Consider the following 19,362-nt stretch of genomic DNA (forward strand, 5'->3'; position numbering starts at 1 on the left):
TGAATAGCCAGTCTGACCCTTAGCTGAGCACACTAGTACTCCACTCTATGAAATACTGTAGGAAGGGCACTAATATGTGACCATGTGAGTACACTCTAGGAGGGGTTCCATCTCCATTGCGAGACCCTGCACTTTGTAAATGTGACGTTGATTTGAGACCCTGTGGAGGCACCCTGTGAGTTGGCCATGTTGTAAGCCCCAACAACCCACAGGTGTTCAGTTGATATGTGCCCCTGTGAGAGGGACACTGGGAGGTGGCCCATCACTGTTGTGAGCCTTTCCACACTACAGATCTGAGGGTCATGTGTGACAATGCAAGTGTCACCCGTGAAGGTGGCCTGTCAACACTGTGAGCACACTGTAGCCCAACCTGAGCTATACATGAGAGGCAGAAACCCAGATGTGATGTCCAAAAGCCACAAAAAAGACACTGTGTCGCCTTGCAGTCATGTGGCCATCACTGAGTCCACATGAATTCAGCTGCACTCTGCAACCACTATCAGCCATCACTTCCCCCTCAATAGGGGTGGGCAATAAATTCCACTCCACCTGCGAAGTTCGCAGAGTTTTGTCCACTCTGTGTTATACTCCAGCAAAACTCTGTAAAACCGCTGGGTGGTGGAGATTTGTCTTGTGTGTGGCTCGCCATTGTTCAGTTGCCGAGCACAAGTGAGAATTGGCACCACCTTGCAGTTTTCGGAGGCTAGGATGGCACCCGATGTGATGTTATCAACATGGGCGGTTGCGGACAGTTGCAACTGTTCATAGTGAGAAAGCTGCCGCTCGAGTAGAAAAACTACTTGACCAGCATCAAAGAAGCAATGCCCGATGGTGCGCCGTGTGGTGCCCTTCACGTTGCAGTACACAACAAGCTCTTGGCACTAAAAATCAGCGTAAAGTGGTGCTCCCACCCACTTGTGGAACATCCGCAAAATCTCATGGAGTTTTTATGTACATTTTTATGAGTTTGTATGTAGCAAGTTCTACCAACCCCTACTCCTCCTACAGCATGAAGGAGAGTGCTTATACTTGCAAAGGCTGACCCAACATCAATCAGCCTGAGTTGCTCACCATAAAACATCACACCACCAACTACAGCTCTCCTGCCTCTGCACTGACTGATGGGACTATCTCGCAGTGCTCTTGAACTCATCAACGAGCTTGAACGAGACCTTGAAAGACTAGGATATGTACACTTCAGTGCCGTGGATAAAAACATACTTTGACTTGGCTTGTTACTAGCTTAATTCTTGAATAAATGAAATAATGGTTTTCTATGGGAAACCTGCTGACCCTAAGACTTCTTGGAGTTAAGAACATGTTTGAGTAATATTAATAAACATTGCATTTCTTTTAATGAAAGGAATAACACTGCATGGGCAATGTATTTATTCCGTTTAATATCTGTACTGCCTAAAGTAGACTGTGTACCCCATACTAACTTCCAAATGCCAGCCTTGACTGTGTACTGCTGCCTGACAGTTACAGACTAAAGAGGAGAATGTTGGCATTTCATTTCAGCTGTGTCTAGTTTCTGCACTTTCTAGCAACTAGTATCTGCTGTCCGCATTTCCAGGGAGAGTGGCAATACTTCTTACAAGGATTGGTCATCAGCCTGTGAGTTTTACAGGCCCTGGGGAATTGGTGTCCAACAATGCTTGCAAATACAAAAAAACAGCATTGATGGGTAAAAACATACATGTGAGTCTCTGGAAGAATCTGCCTGCAGCTAAAATTCACAACCAGATGTCTAGGGTTGCACCATCAGATGTTTCCAGATAGTTTCAACATACAGAACATGTCAGTATGCAGTAGGCTTGGAGGCTGGTTAGCCATATGCCACTTTGACATAGTCAGCAAATCACTGGCCCTGGTCAACTGATATCTGGGGGTTTAACCAACATTATTTTTGTTTGATCAAAATATGACCAATGGACATTATAGGTTGTGAATACTGTTGCCCTGGCAGTGCACCCTAACATGCATTGGTCCTTACATGGTGCCAAATCATGTATCTTGAGGACTCCTTTTGAAAACTGTACAATATGGAAAGATGATGTGCCTATTAGAACAGCGGCCAACGCAGCCATGCAGCAGCTCTTTGGTTACATACTGGTGTCTTACCTGTTCCTTTCTTGCATGTGAATGGCAAGTGGTAGTTACATGGGACATCATTCCACTCTCCACGCTCGTGCCAGATCATCACAACGCAATCTTCTCCGTGAGCAAAGAAGTTATCTGGCTGGTTTGGCCTCCAGTTCTCATATTGCTTCAAGTAAGAATAAACATTGAAATAAGCATGGGAATAAACCTCAGCTGGACAAAAATTACTCAATGGTGATGTTTATCCACTGTCTCAGTTGCTAATACTTAATGCGTATGGTCAGCCCTGGATCAAATTCATGTTATCTGACCTCGATGCTTCAATCTATATTTTCTAAGCTGAAAAAATCTGAAAGATCTATTTGCAACATTTTACTCACCACGATTTTATGGAATGCTGCCTACGTGTATATGGTGAAGAAACCCTTCTAAAACAAACATTTGGCCTGCAACTGCCGAGAAAAACATGGCCTTGATTGACAGAAAAAAACACTTCTGCTTTGGAAGTTTGTTTCCACAAAAAAAACTCTGAAAAAGTTTGGTGAATGGCCGCCAAAACCGTTGGTGGCCGTCCACCAAACTTTCTGTACACTGAAAGGAACAACCATGATGGTAGTCCCTATCTATGTACAGAGATGACTGCTGGGCTGTCATCTCTACATTTTACAGATAGTACTCCATTACGGTGTTAAGGTAATATCCACTACCATCCTGAAGGACTGAATACTGTCCGTCAAACCTTAAATCTTGCCCATAGGTTCTTACGGGAATAATAGTTGATTTTGGACAAAATATTTTGTGTCTACAATATTTTGTGTCATCTTTTCCCAAAGTGAAATGCCATATTCACTATGAATTATGTGGGGTTTTACCTAGTACTGTACATGTGGGGTGCAAACATACCATGAGTAACATTTTATATGTTTATGACATTTCATATATAATTTATTTTTTATGTAAAATGTTTATATTGGGCAACCAAGACCAAGGTGCTGTATCTTAAATGCTTAAATGTAGATGCAAGTATACATTAACATAAGAGGGGGATCAGTAACAAAAGCTGACTTAGGAATGCATCAATGGATCATTAAGTTGAAGACATCCTTGAGAAATAATTGTGCAATTAGCAGGTCGGTGACCAACTCAATTGAGTCTGATGAGGGAAGACACCATTTGCATAAGGTTAGTATTGGGCAGAAATGGGTTTTAAACCATCTTCTAAACGCTCGGAGAGGTGTGAACTTTCCAAGGTCAATGGGAGACACTTCCATGTAGCAAATGCTGCCCTATAGAAACCTTATCTCCTAGCTAATGAAGATTTACACTTTCGAACTTCCAGCAGGGGAGAGTTCTTGCTACTCCGAGCTCTGGATAAACTGTTGTCAGTGGTTTAGTCATATCGGTGGTGATGCGTCATCAACCGCTAATTCCGCTCACTGCTCTGAAATGGTGCAACGGAGGCACTTGTAAGCTTCAGTGGAGGCCATACGTCATTTCTTCTAGCCTGGTCTTCCAACTACTCCTGGGGACCCTCACAACCCACCGCCAAGTACCATGCAGGTGACTATTTTTAGACCACTCGGGGAGGAGCCAAAGTTTGATATCGCCGTGCTTCTGTTATGTATTTCTCGTAATGGCACATGTGACAATATGCATGGAGTAAACGATGTTTTGCAGGGGACGTAGACAGTGAGCGCTGCTTATCATACAAAATGCACTAAATGCACCATTGCAACAGCAATGTGGTATTACGGAAAGGCCTTTGACACCCCTTCCATAGTATCGCATTGCCTTGACATTTTGGTCATTTCATTTATTGCGTTAGGAGTAATTCCGCTGAAATGCACCAGGTGCTTTCTGTGGTTTTTGAAATTCTTATCTGCCCCATTCCCCCCGCACTAGGTTAAAACGAAATATAAGAGATTGGAAGCTGGCTCCCTGGGCATGGAACATCACAATTAGCATGGGATTAATTACCCTCACTGGTATGTGTACATTTCCTTATCTATTAGTATGGTAGTAGAAAAGCGACACAATAATCAATATTTTAATTTCAGTTTCTTCTGAGGGTTTGTTTTTCATTTCAAAACACTGAGCAAATCTATATTTCACCATTGGCTGGTGAATTCTTATGATGGGTATGTGTGCACTCCAATAGAGGGAGCGGGTAGACCTTCCAGCTCGAGCTCTTTTTGAAAACTTACAGAGTCTTAATGTATTCTGTGAGTATGCGAGATAAGAGGATTCTGTTTGCCAAATAGATGCAACATTTGCTTTTAAGATTTGGATTTTAGGATCATATTCCTACACATATAAATAGAAGATTGGTTGAACAATATTTATGTTCCGTTTAAGTATGCAAGAGGTTCTTAAAACTTAAATACGTACTCATAGAAAAAATCCTCTCTTTTTATTTCAAGAAAATCTAAATGGTTTTGAATTAAGATTCGTCGTCTTCAAGTAGTTACTTGCTCCTAACAACATTGATTATGACAACAGGCAGAAGTGAGTACGAGTTTTTACACTCTAGCTGTTATTAGACTGTGGTTACTTCTCAAATGATTGAAGGTTTTCATTGGGACTGGGAGGGAGAGGCGGTAGTTTTGCAACATTTTGGAAATCCTGGCTATCAGTTAGCAACGGAATTTGTATAAGTCTCGGGGCATATTTATGCAGTGCAGCGCTACAAGCCATCTTGCTGCACTGAGCTGCGCCATTGGGAAAGTGCAGGGATGCGTCGTATTTGCAGCAATATGACACATCCCTGTGCTTTTCACTGCGCTTGTGCACAATTGGCTGCCTAGCACTAATGCAGGCACCCTTACACCATGGTGCAACGGTGCCTGGGGTGCAGAAAGGTGCCCATTGATGGCATTTTTCTCCTTCTATGTATGATGTAAAATGCAGCACACATAGAAAGAGCAAAAAACAAGAAGAAATAAAGGTATTTCTCCTTGTTGCGCCACTTTAACACCTCCCCTGGGGAGGAGTTAGGATCTGGCGCATTCCCAGGTTAACAAAACCGTGTAAATCTGGGAATGCGTCAGAATCCATGGGTGTTGCGTGGGAATACCCACAGCAACACCCATGAAATGCCCTTTTCACGCAGAGTAATGAGTGAAAGGGGGCTATATTTACAAGGCCATTAAAAGCCATGCCGGGTGGCTTTGCGTGACCTTGTAAATATGGTTCATCACTGTGCACCACCGGAGCATCAAAAAAAGTGACGCTCGGTGGTGCAGGGTCTTTGTGTATATGCCCCCTTGTGTCCTAAATTCCTCAAAGTTTTACATATTTCAGCCTCAACTACACCCAACTCTCTATATCGGGTTAGAGGAACAAATAGTAGGTCGAATTCGGGGTGGCAGCATTATCATATGTGTCCTGGAGTATATTAATAGAATTCATAAGAGTTCTGGGGAGGTGGACGGGGATGGTTGGGATGGGTTAGATTAGGTTGGTTTTTTTTGCTAACTTGATAGCCCTTAGCATCAGTGCTGCTGGAGGGCACATGAAACCTTACTAAGAAATGTTGTTAATATGCACTTTATTTGTCTACAAACTCCACTGGTCCTAGGAGGTAGACGTGAGGTACGTGTAAAGCTTTAATATCAAATAAACAAAGTTAACCCTAAACTAATAAATGTTTAGCCCAAAGTTTAGTCCTTCCCTTAAGTCCACAACTTCCTACTCCCCCTGTCACGTGTTTAGAAAGCTACTTTTCTTCTAAATGCAAAAAATTCTATTAGTAGATTGTCCACAGATTATTGACTTGAAAGGAGCTATGCATCGCACGAGCAAGAAATCTCTCTCTTCACTTCAGAAAATTTCTTACCAGAGGAAGCCCATCGGACCAGCGGAAATCATGCTGGATTGCCTTGTCGTTGAGCCCAATCCATTGATAATCTTGTGCATTGTCTATGAGGAGAGACAGGAAAAGATTATTCACAAAATACTGGTAGTGCCAGCTGTCCACTGATCCAGTATAAGGAACTATCAAAGGAACCCACCCATCTCAATGAAAAGTCAAACCAACCTTGGACATAGCACATCCTTCTAAAGACTCGACTGACATTTGATCAGAATTCACTATTGTTCACAAACTAAACCATCCACCGTGAAAGACTCTGCATTGTAGCTTGCTCAAATGAAGCAATATGCTGGATAGCCTGCTTTTTCTTTTGGTCAGGTACTATTTTGTAAGTTTCAGATTTTCCCCAAAAATAATGTTGAATACATGTGTCTAGAGTAGGTCTTTTTATAGAGATATGTTATCCACCAGTACCTGTACCAATGGTGTATTAATCTCTAAATATCCAGAATCCAGCTTTTGGGCCTGATTTAGAACTATTTTGCCAAGAGTAGGTGTGACATACTATTGGAGTACTCGCGGTTCACTCTTGAGTACCTGGAGTAGACAAGAGTACCCGTGGCCCACTCCTGAAAATCAGTATTAAGCCAGGAGTACTCCAAAGATAAGTCAAGTCTACTCGCAGAGTAGTCTTTGTGATCCAAGCTCAATATGTGAATGGGCTTGTGTTAATAACATACATTCATCACGCCTCTCTTCTTTCATTTATATATGCTGGGTTATTTAAAGGGGCTTTTCTAGAAAAGAGGGCATATAATCTGGGTATCACATTTTAATGTTAGACGTATGCATGATGATAATTGTTTCTTCCACTGGAAAAAGTACTGACAATTTGGAGTTGTGGTCATTGCGTTGGGTTTAATCGCTGAGAAAACGTCTCACCTCCCAGACTCACAATTACCAAATTGGAAATTGGGAGCACTGGTGGGATGAACGTTTTAGGTAATGCACTGCTGTATGAACCAAAACATAATCTGATGAGCTGCCTACTATTGTGTCCAAGGACAATGACCATCAAAAAGGAAATGAGATTTTAGTGTGATCCTGATACGATATGTAAAAACTGAAATGCAGTATTTTGCAGTGTGGCATCAAAAACATAGTCTGCACTTAAAATCTGAATATCTCCCACAATCGTATGTTCTTAAAATGTGATTTTATGTGACATGATTTTTCGAATTACACCTGTTCACTTATTGAGGCTCTTCTCAAATTACACAGATACCTAACGGTTATTTCAGATGCATCCAACAATCTGTTACAAATTGATATCGACCACAACAATTTTTTAAGGTATATTTCTAAATTGCTGCTATTTTAACTTCGGTAAAATTTACGAATCAAAACTCTTGACTTTGATTTTTATCCACATTGTTTTTGTAAGATTATTCGAGATTTTTTTTACTTATAATTGAATGCCCTCCATTTTGAAAAAATGCAAAACAAAATCGGAGGACAAGTCTTGTTCAGTGTTCAGGAAACCAACAGAAGTTAATCCAATAAAAGTAAATATTGTCATGTTTTATATTTATATTTATATCCGAGAAGGCATAGCAATGCATAGTGTTCATTGATAAAATGTATTCAAGTCAATAGCGAGGCTTGACACAGGGCAAGGAATGTGTGCCAATATTAAGTTAAAATTTGAAACTTGCAAGAGAGTTTCTTTGTATATGCCTTGAATTCACATTGTATCTCATCATTTGTGTCAGCCATTCAACACATTATAGAAACATCAGAGACTTCACTGATTTATCGACACGTGTTTAGTTTGCAGATTACATTTATTGTAAGATCAGAACATGTATGCATGCCCTACCAACAGTAAAATTGCTTTTAAAATTGTATTGTACACCGTTCTCACCTATTTGAAAGAATATATTAATTCTTTCTGGACTTCTGTTTATGCCACTGGACAGCAAGTGGCCACAGAATGTTTTGTCCATGTGGTGCTCTCAAAGCAGTAGAACATACTGTTCATGCTTATGGGCTAGAGAAAGAGTTTGTTACGAAACTACCAACTCTTGGTCTTGCCTTCATTCTCCTACCTGCTGGTGACCTCTAGTAGACTGGTTACCTAGTGTTAGTATGGACCTGTGTTGTGCTTATGTGTGTGTCGAGTAGAATGCAGAGTTTTACAATGAGAAGTCGGTTTTGGCCACTGTTGCTCTTCATATTTCTGACACAATTAGGAGAAGGTAATTTGTCTGAAAGAAGGGTGAGATGAGAAAGTGTAGAGAGAAGTCACTGTCTGTGCTTATTATTCTATGGGTTTGTCTCTCTTCGCCTTTAATCTGTGTCATCGAGGAAATAGATGTTGAGCCAGCAGGTGGAAACAGGGCTGGTCTTTCAATGTTATAAACATTTGAATGGATAGCCTTCTAGTTCAGTCTGCACCACCAGCACGGTTCATTACACATTATTCTAACATTAGTAATCTCAGAAATTTACAACAATGTTTAAAAAATACAAAATCTTTTCCCTATGAGTGGAAGACAGATCAATTCCTTCCCATGTATTCCAGAATTATTATGATAATAACATTTGTGCTGTCAATCCTTTCTTACATTTGTAACACAACCTCTTCAACACTTCATAAATGCTGGACTTACTGTTAACAAACTCCTGTTCTTCAGGGTTGTGGATGCTGGCCAAGTGGGACTGATGATTTCGACACAACGTTTCAGCATCCACCCACGTTTCTCTCTCTGGAAAGTGTTTGTAGCAGTTACCCTGGAATTTGGTCCACGCTTCCTCGCATATCTTCAGATCTGAAATGATTTGAAGGAGCATGAATCACACAAGACCATACACTAGTAACTGAATGGTTCCCAAAGTTAGACTGTCGGACTTGGATCCTAATACTCTTCTGTGGGAATTCAGAGACCTATTAAATGAAATATGATGGTTACCTTCATTGAAGTAGAAGCAACAGTAGCATTGAAGACTTCATAGATCCATGGGCATGGGGAAGTGTGGTAAAGAAAGGAAAAATGACAGTCATGTTCTTCCCACTTTTGACCACACATAGGAGAGGTGGAAAGTCAAGTCTCTTGCACATATAACTGTTCACCAAAAGATTTTTAAGCTTTCCTCTAACCTAAAACAATTTAAGGCGAGAAGATTGAAAAAATCATTTCTTTTGGTAGCTTTCATCTATATGATTTGGAAATTCCAGATATTTGCCTCTTACGTAATTACTTTTTAGTTCTCTGACTGATATCCATCCCAAAGGTAAATTGGTGATTGCTTTTTCTGTTAAGTCTATGATTGTATAGCTTTGACATGTGACTTCAAGTATATATTTCCTCTTACGTAATTGCTTTTTAGTTCTCTGACTGATATCCATCTCCAAGGTAAATTGGTGATTGCTTTTTATGTTAAATCTATATATATGTACAGCTTTGACATGTGACTTTAAGTATATATTTCTTTAGCAAAACCCATAGAAGTATTAATTAACCAGGAATGGATTTTAGAACTGAGTGATTTTTTGTAATGCCATGTTTAACAATCCAAGCTCCGATAGGCAATGGAAATTGGTTAGCAGAAGCCAAACATCTGAATTTATGTCTGAACATCAGTAAATACCTACTAGAAGCCAAACTTGGCACACAACCTCTTGTGCACCAGTTGCAGATTGGACTTTTAAATGGCAGCGAGTATTAGGAGAGGGATCTTCAATTTCCATAACTATTTGCTATGAGAAATTAAGCATTAGTGAGCGTTGGATAACCATATAAACAGGTATCTCTGATGATGTATCTACTAACTGTATCAGTTGTTGGTAATCTGATAATCAGGTATAAATACTGTTCACAGATTCGAGCTAGCACATTGTGTGCTTTAAACAGGGCTGAATGTATACTTACTTTCATAGGTGTGTATGCAGTCCGCTCTTATTGAATTTAAAATGACAAGAATTTTACTGCTTGAATTATCTGGTTTAGTATTGGTCTATATGCCCCTTATATTTTGATGCAGTTAACTTATATGGTCTCCTGTTACTTAATTGTTATGTGAAATATCTTTTTGTCGTGAATCTTGTGCAGTGTTTTATTGGATTTTGCAACTATCTCAACAAGGGAATCCCTTTACTTTTTAAACTGACTCAGTGAGACAACAGTATTCTGGAATGATGCTGCTCTGGCCATCTGCAGGATGGATGAACCCGACTTGCAAGACAGGCTTAAGCCACTCTAGAACATGGCATGAGATGGACGTTCACAATTCCTTTGCAAATTATTATTATTATAAAATTAAATTTACAAGGCGCACAGCTACCTGGAGGTTTCCCGGCGCCATCGGACACAATGCGAAACAAAGAGATAACATCTACTGGTTAAATAGCCATGTTTTTAGGCCCTTACGAAAGTTTTTATAACTGGTTGCAAACAGAAGAGAAGCATAGTGGAGTCTGTGATGGTGAATGTGGTCGGACGAACGCATGAGTACTGTTGTCTCAATAGTATTCAGGTATAATACCCCCATGAAGGATGGCATTTTCAGTGCTGGGTTAATGTCTGAAACCAGTTCTGGCGTTTTCTAGGAGCTTTATCTTCAGTGGTTAATGTTTCTCCATGATTTTCTACATGATGGAGGTTTGTCATGAGGAGTAGGTTTTATGGCCCTGAGGCTGCATGAATCCAGTGAGGAAAGTTTCTGCCTTTTTCGTGCAAAGAAAGGTGCCCAAAGACAGTGTAGCATTGCATATTGTTCTCCAGAGGGCGTGCAGATGGCTAGCAGCAGTTCATAACATGAGAACAAAATGTGTTCCAGCAAGGTAGCTGGTTAAGTCTGAGATGCCAGTTCTTTGGTTTCTGTTCCATTAGCATGATGGTGAATGTGCAGACGAAGCATATTTTAGGAAGACTTTATGACCCGTGTTCAGGTGGGGGCAGTTGTGTTAAATGTGATAATTATTTTAGGATGTCTTCTGCCACTCATTGCTTCTGCACTTGGAGAAAGGGTGGGAAATTGAATGAAGCATTTTAGTGGATTCTCATCATTTAGAATCTCATAGCCGATGCTATGGGACTTGTTTTTTGTATGTTTCAGGTATTTCAATGGTGACATACTTTTTTGGAGCCAGTATTCTGCCTCGTAAGATCTTTCACAGACTGAAACAGTGCTCTGGCTTGTGAGCTTAACTTTGACAATTTATGATGCCTGTAGAAACATTTCTGTCTTTATATTCCATGCCTACCATTGTCTTCTGCCTTTTTATCTCCCGATGTCAAGACAGAGGGTCATAATTTCATTCTTAAACCATCACAGCTCTTGAGTAGGATGAGATTTATTATAGTTCTAGGGACAAACCTATGCAGAGGAGATGATGCTGGTTGCAAGCTATCTGAAAAGTATTTTTATCAAGTATTGAACGAACGTTTTAAGTTTATTTATCAATTTTCTCAGCATCCACTAACAATCTGCGACTTCTTAGGCCATCAATACTTACTGAGGAGATTTAATCTTTATTAAGAAGCATGGATGTTCACCTCGAATCATTTTTGAACCTTTTATACACAGGACAAAAAGAATCGATGAAGAAAACTGAACGATAATATGTTTGGCGAAGAAGCCTTGTTTCTGAAAAAAAGCAAGCTGCAAATTAGCTCCTGCAAAGAAAAAAAATGCTGAAAAAGAAGAAAATCTTTAAGAATGCATGATTAATACATTGATGCACGAATGACACATGCTAACCATGCTATTCTACATCAACATGTTGTTGCCACCACACCAGCACCAGGTCATGGTTAGGGATTAGCCCACTGAACCTAGCATAGCCTTCCTCGGTTTGGATGCAGGTGTTAGTAAAGTTAGCTCAAGCCAGGTTGCTCGTACCGATCTCACAGAGGTCCCCTCCGTAGCTGGGAAGGCATAAGCATGTGAAAGAGTCGATGCCATCAACGCAGGTAGCTCCATTCAGACAGGGGCTTGAGAGGCACACATCAATGTCTGCAAGAAATCAAGGGTCTGCTGTTAGGACTCCTGGCAGCGAATGTAACAAAAAGGAGAACGTATGTGGTCACTTGTTCCAGGATAGTTTGAACTGATGCTGCTGTTGCTGGGAGTTTGCAATGCATAGTGCAGGCACATGTCTTTCATAGTGATGCCTTTCAAGATGGCGGCCCAAGAGACTGGAAGCTGTCATTTGGACCCCATTACTTAGGTATTCTTCAGAGGTCACTTGCCAAGGGTCAATAGGCATCCATTATACACCTCTGCATGTTCAGTTCAGAAAGAGAGGTTGATATCTATGGTGCATACTCTCAGCATATTTTTCCTATTTTATTTGTTTATTCCTTGTCCCTTTAAACATTACCTGGCGTTTCAAAACTATGGACTAGATCACACTCATTGCTTTCCAGGTATTTATATTAACTATTTTTGGTTATCATTACTAGATGAGAACATTGGCATCTTATAAGTGTAGTTTAATTAAAGGGGCCGGTAGAGGGGTGTAACTGTTTATGTATGCCCTAATGCCTGACAACTAAAACTCCTCCTCTGTCGCCCTCCAGTTCTATTGTAACTCGCTGCCCTTACTGGGGGGAATGGCCCCTAGGAGTTTACAGGTTTTGGACTCAGGACTGTCATTGCTTTAGATCTCATTGGTTAATTATGGTGCTATAACATAGGGTAATCAAAACTGAAAACGGAACTGCCAGGTAACAGATGAAAAAGCCACCATGTTACTAAGGGATTCATGTATTATTTTTTTCCAGTCTATGTGTCGAAAACTCATGCCACGTTTACCTGATGCAGAAGCTGGGCTAGTGGCAACTGCCAGAGCTCAATATTGCGATTGTGGCAGAACACCATTAAAATGTTTGAAGAAGCACATTTTTTTATTTGTGCTTGGTGCAATGCCTATTTATGTAATATTTTACTCATTTATGTTTTATTCCTAAAATCATCTCAAATTGGCTAGATTGTAATTCAGAGCATGATTTAGAGTTTTGTGGGCAGGATACTACATCAAAGGCGTGACATTATACCCGTCCGTTAAACCCTCAGTCCACCCGCCACATTTAGTGATGGGCAGACCTTAATGTTTCTGTCAAAAGAGCCCCCTCTGGCTAGATTGACTGAAAACTTCAGCCAACGACCTGGCAGAGTAAGGGCTGTTGGAGGAAGAACATTACTCTGTCCACCCTATTTAGGGTGGATGGCGTAACGTCTTTCTTTTCTGTTCATTACTGCAAGGAAAAACCTGGTGGTAAGGGACAGAAAAACACAATAATCACTCCAATGCCCTGGGGAAAATCTTACAGGGCACATGGTCATTAGTTTTTTGATTTTCAGAAAAAAACATACATGTTGCCAGTTCTTTTCCGAACAACAAAAACTTTGGAAAAAAGTTATGAACAGCCATCAAAACTGGCAGCGCCCGTCCAGCAAACGTTTTGTACATTGAAAGGAAGCACTGTGACAGCAGTTCTTTTCACTGTCCAGGAATGACCACTGACCCAGCGGTCTTCTCTAAATTTGATAGATGGTACTCTTCTAGGGTGGTGGAGGTAATGTCCTTTATCACCTTGATGGATGGAGTACTGTTTGCCTTTCCTTAAATCAGGCCCTATGTTTTTGACAAGCAATATAACAGTTTGGTTTGCTTTTTGACTAACAGTTTAGTAATTATGTGGCCTCCAGCTGTCAAATGCCTTAAGCCTTTGAATGACTTATTTGAGGTGATAGGCAAAAGTGCCACATTTCAGGCAACACAAATGACCTCACAATATTTAATAGATTGACTGCAAAGGTGAATAGATTTCCATTACGTGATGGGTGGCGTCACAAACTGTTGTTGCCTATTTCTGATGAATCAGACTATAGAGTCTATGTGTCACAAACATAAACCTCTCGTGTCCCTTCTGCGGCCCTGTACTCTGCCCAGAGTGGGCAGCTAGTATCTGACAGAGGACTCTATCCATAACAAAACCGCAGGAGTCATAGGTCATCTGTTCTATCAGTACTTAGATGCTTACTTCGTGTGCATCACTTAGACAGGGCTGTTGTGGACAATGGAGTGGTATATCAGACACCTCACAATACTAGTTTGGTCTCACGCCATTACATGAGGTCTAAAGGGCCATATTTGGTTGGTTTGCCTTCAGTGCTTTGGGAAGATAATAGAGTACCACATATTTTACTATTTATGGACTGCTGAGATATGGGCTACTGCTGCAGTGTTTTTTTAACGGAAATCGCTTCCAGACGGGTCATAGGACAGGTAGCTCCTATTTTAATATTGCAAAGGAAAATACATACTATAAAACTGCTTTTAGGATGCCATGTTTTCAGCAATGATTGACTTTGGCACATGCAAGCATCCTTTTTACACACATTCTAACCTGTGACTAATGTCTAACCATCCTTTAGGTGTTGAGAAGGGTGGCTGGAGGATGAGAAGCTTGCAGCCAGGTGATGTAAGCAGGGTTTTCCGCCTCTTGTCCCCGATACCCTTTCACTAAACCCTTTTTCCCAGCAACGTCTCATTCTACCTCAGACAGGAAATGTATTACTGATCTCTTCCGAAGCAGTGCCACTAAGTAGCAACCTGTGCTTGCAATGATCAGGTAAGACAAAGTCAGGAGTTTCAGGTTATTAACTTGTCTATTGGCATACTTTCCAGCTTCTTTAATAATTCATATTTAACATGTACTTTTCCGGTGCTATGCTGTCCAGGGTTCACATCCTAAGCCCTCAAGACGTTTAAAATGCATTGGAAGTACACACCTGCACGTTTTTTCAGTTAAATCAAAATGCGATTGTTTCTACTTTATTTTGCCCATGTTTCTATGCGTAATGAACCTTCCTCTCTCACACACATATGAAACATCCCCATCCCGGTATTATTGTCCATAACTCTGACTTTAATTAATGTCCTATGATGCAAGGGGCTCCTTCCTTGTCCTTAACCCACCATGAACCTGGCAATGGCTGATTCACGTGAATTGGGTGAGCTGACTGTGGTCATTGGGTGCACTGAGGCTGGTGCAGACCAATTCAGCTTTGAGCAGACACACAACGTCACCTCGTGCGTCAAGGTAGTGTATGCTATTCACTTTCTCGTTTTTTGTCTGCTTTTGGGGCTTGTACTGGCAAACCAACAAATGCTTTTTGTAGTGCATTAATTCATATTATCGTGCTACGCATATATTCACAAATGTTTTTTTACACCTGGCACTATGGTCTGATGTGTTTTCTTCATCAAGAAATCTGAGTGTGAACTCATAATGTTAATGATTTCAATTAGTTCCCCTACTGCAGTCCAGAGAAATGATCGCTAATCTTTTATTAAGGGAATATATGTTGGAGATGATGTTATGTGACCTAATTCCAACATGTACCTTTTACTTTTCAGCAGGCAGCAGCAACAGTAAACATCCACAATTCAAAATGGAAATCAAGCGAACAAGCAGAAGGGGGTTCTCCTTTTTCATTAGCAATAGCATCTATTAAGTTTAAGCTGGCTGTGGAAACCGAAATAAAGCATGTGGCGGAAGCAGGGTGAACAGCAAAGCATTGCGGCCTGTCTTTGGCAATGATGTCTGAGTGACAGCATTTGGCATTTCAAACAGCGTTGTACGTCAAGGGATGCACACATCTCGTGCACATGTCCTGAGTAAGCAAAGAAAAAGATCAAAACTACACAGAAACTGTGGCAAACGAGAACATTAATTAAACGCAGGTCCACGCTGGCGCGAGAGGAATCCCAGGCAACACATTGATGCCACTGTTCATTTGCTGGAGAAATGCACGTGGCTCTGAGTGGGCATTTAGTGAATGTGTGACCATGCGTGCATGTTAGCGTGTCCCAACTGTGCTTGTACAACATATTTTGCTACATGTACACATATGTATATGTACGGCTACGGGGATCGCGAGATCACAAGAAGAATGACTGCTCCTCAGTGTTCACCAGGTCAACATGTATTATTGTTCTTCTCATGCAACATCATCGGCCAGGTCCAGTGAAAAAGCGAAATCATCCCCGGTGTGTTAATTACTCATCATTCGCCCTTGTGTGATTTTACTCCATATACACACACGCAAAGAAAACTACAGTTAAAGATCAGTTATGGTTCAACGCTCTGAAATTCCCCAGTTATGGTGTGCAACAGACATTGCACTCCGAAATTCATACTGGCCCTGTTGGCTTTTGTACACAACCATTTTTTTTTTTACATGCCATTGACTTAGGAGTGTACTGAACATGACGGGGGGCCAGAATTATGGTATGCATTGTTTGCAGCACATCAGAATTGGTGAATTTCAGGGATTTTTCAGTTTTAGGTTTGCTGAATCAAAACTGACCGCAAACTGTGTTGTTTCATTCATTGTTTTCTTTTAATGAAATACCACATTCTCCTACCATGTAAAATTCTGTGCGTGCCCCTTGCCCAGGCTCTGTGAACAACTAGCATCAGCCTTGCACAGCAGAGACACCAAAATGTATTAGCAAATGAATACTTCTTTGACTCCTTCATGAAATCCACCACGTCCCCTTGGTGGACCTTCATGAAATTGAGAAAAACAAGAGTTGGCTAAACATGCAAAGCCTCTGCCAAATTCCTTGTAGATCTTTCAAATGGTGCCAAAGTTACTAGTAAATCATAAATGTTTATACCCACTCCTTTTACTCTCCCCTCTGCCCTCCAATTAGCTGTGTATGTAACCTGATATACCTGCACCGGGTGCAACTTGTTAACTGTATTCCAAATTTTGGCACAGATTCATCAAACAGCACAATAGTTATAAGCATATGTGCATTTAACTGCCCCCCCTATTTTAATGTTGCCCTCCTCTTGATCAATTTGCAAAAAACTAGATAAGCCAATAGAAAACCAATACTTCTAAGCCAAACTTTGTGCTGTGCCAATGTTATAAGCAAAAAACACTTTTTTGCCCCCCTTTTTATTGTTTCTCCTCCGATCAATCCAGTTAACCTTAAACATGTAAACATGCCAAGAGAAGGCTAAAGGGCTCTCATAAAGTTCATGTAGAAACATCTAATGATGCCAAAGCTAATATTAAAACAAACATTTTTTTACCATATTCTTTAAATAGGCCCTCTCCCCCACTGGATTATCAGAAAACTTGAAACAACCGGCACTGGGTGCTAACTTGCTAACAGCCTGCCACATTTGATGTAGATTTCTCAAACAGACCCACAGTATAAGCAATTTAATATTTTAGTGACCTCCCCCTTAACTCTACTTCCTTGATGGATTGACATAAAACATGACAAGCTAATAGAAAAATAATGGTTTCTAGCTTGTGCCAAATTTTTGCAGGTTCATCATACAGTGCCAAACTAATTAGCAAATGAACAGTCGTTTGCTCCCCTTTTCAACTGTGCCCCCTTTGATTTGTCAGCGAAAATTGTGAAAACAACAGGAGTATTCTCAACATGCTAAGAGTCTGTCAAATGTCAAGCATATTCAACAGTCAGTGCAGTTATAAGCAAATTAAGTTATACAAAAGTGTTAACTTTTTAAAATCCCCCCCACCCCGGCTCTATTTTCAAATGCTAATTTCTCAAGAACTACTTAGCCAACAAAAGCATACTTTCGGGGTAAAGTTCTATATTCAAACCAAGTTAGTTGTAAATCCTTTTAAAGCTTTAAGCTGTATGTGAAAGAAAAATATCATATGGGAGCTTTTGGTTAACCTTTTTAAAATATTTTTGGCCCTACGCAAAACTGTATGAAATTTAGCATGCCCGACTTTTGTTGACTAAACAAAGCGACTGCTAGATTCGGTGAAGATCCATCAATGGGGGCCAAATTTATATGAAGATCAATAAACGCCTTTCAATGGATAGTGTGCCTGAACCATAACTACATAGTAGTGACTGCCACTGTGTGTGTGTCTGTACACACACACTCTCTCTCTCTCTCTCTCTCTCTCTCTATATATATATATACATTACCTACTGGCGGTCGCCAGTAGGTAGTTATAGTTAGGACCCTGTTTCCATAGGAAAACCGCAACATTCTATTTTGAATAACATTGGCGCCGGTCGACGAATCCTCGCGAAATTTTCAAAATAGGTGGGGCGCTGCGCTCTGCTCCTACCCTGAAAGTCTCGGGGGGATTCGTCAAGCGGGGGCTGAGATAAAAGGAGGGTCCCAAAACGCGTTTTTCCCATGCACTTTTCCATAGGACCTTTAGACACAGCTACAGCCCGAACGGCTGAACAGAGTTCCTTGAAATTTGGCAGAGAGGTAGTCTACAGGTCAAGGAAGTGCCTTTTGTAGGTTTGGTGTAAATCTGTTCAGTAGATTCTGAGAAAATAGCCTTTAAATCAATATATATATCTGAGCCAGCTTACGGTGCGCTTACGGTGCGCTTACCGTACGCGTACGGTGACGTGCGCGAGCGCGATTCTGATTGGCTGTTCGATCTAAGTAAACATTCGAATCGGTCAAAACCAGGAAGCGGCGGCCGCCATTTTCTCTCTCGCACTCTGAGGGGGGCAGCATAAACAAAGTCAAAAAACATCTAAAGGGGTAGTATATTTAGTTCTTAACCACCCAGCATCGATATAGGTGTCCCCCAAAAACCCCCAAGGCCAAAAAAACAATTTTAATTTTTTTCGAAAAATCGCCGATTACGCTTACCGTACGCGTACGGTTAAAATTATTAAAAAAAAAAAAATTATCCACACTTTCCCCACCCCGTGTGCAAATGGTGCCCGAAGGGCACCATTTGTGCATTGCATATGTTTTTCAAGGAAACTAAAAATGAATACCTTTTACAACGAAGCACATAATATGTCCCCCATGTGCGCAGGGTGCGCGAAGCGCAACGTGCGTACATGGCCCATCCCGCGTAACGTAGGCACGCGGTGCGTGCAGCGCACCGCGTGACCACCGTGCGTGCACGGCACTAACTGCGTAAAATCGCCGATTACGCTTACCATACGCGTACGGTTAAAATTATTAAAAAAAAAAAATTAACCACACTTTCCCCAACCCGGTGTGCAAATGGTGCCCGAAGGGCACCATTTGTGCATGGCATATATTTTTCAAGGAAACTAAAAATGAATACCTTTCACAACGAAGCACATAATATGTCCCCCATGTGCGCACGGTGCGCGAAGCGCATCGTGCGTACATGGCCCATCCCGCGTAACGTGGGCACGCGGTGTGCGCAGCGCACCGCGTGACCACCGTGCGTGCACGGCACTAACTGCGTAAAGTGGGCGCGCGGTGCGCGAAGCGCACCGCGTGCTCACAGTGCGCGCACGGAACGAACTGCGTTAACTGGGCGCGCACGCCACGAATGGCGTAAAGTAACTTAGCATTTAAAAAACCGTACAAATTTACTGAAAAAACCCTAGGTTTCACACACGTTATAGTTAGGAATTAGCATTT

The 19,362-nt window shown here is 41.2% G+C and overlaps 1 protein-coding gene across 2 annotated transcripts in view; it reads right to left on the reverse strand.

Moving 5' to 3' along the window:
- Window positions 1–19,362, reverse strand: part of ACAN (aggrecan) — a 228,571-nt gene that overhangs the window by 37,826 nt on the left and 171,383 nt on the right. Inside the window, exons 13-16 of one of the 2 annotated variants that reach the window (XM_085644462.1) lie at window positions 11,819–11,932; window positions 8,587–8,745; window positions 5,939–6,021; window positions 2,125–2,269 (exon numbers count right to left, since the gene is read on the reverse strand). In XM_085644462.1, coding sequence (XP_085500588.1) covers window positions 2,125–2,269; window positions 5,939–6,021; window positions 8,587–8,745; window positions 11,819–11,932 — 501 coding nt within the window. The remainder of the gene's footprint in view (window positions 1–2,124; window positions 2,270–5,938; window positions 6,022–8,586; window positions 8,746–11,818; window positions 11,933–19,362) is intronic. The other variant, XM_085644463.1, reaches the window with a different exon arrangement.

Source organism: Triturus cristatus, chromosome 3_1 (genome assembly GCF_964204655.1).
Source record: "Triturus cristatus chromosome 3_1, aTriCri1.1, whole genome shotgun sequence".
Taxonomy (NCBI): Eukaryota; Metazoa; Chordata; class Amphibia; order Caudata; family Salamandridae; genus Triturus; species Triturus cristatus.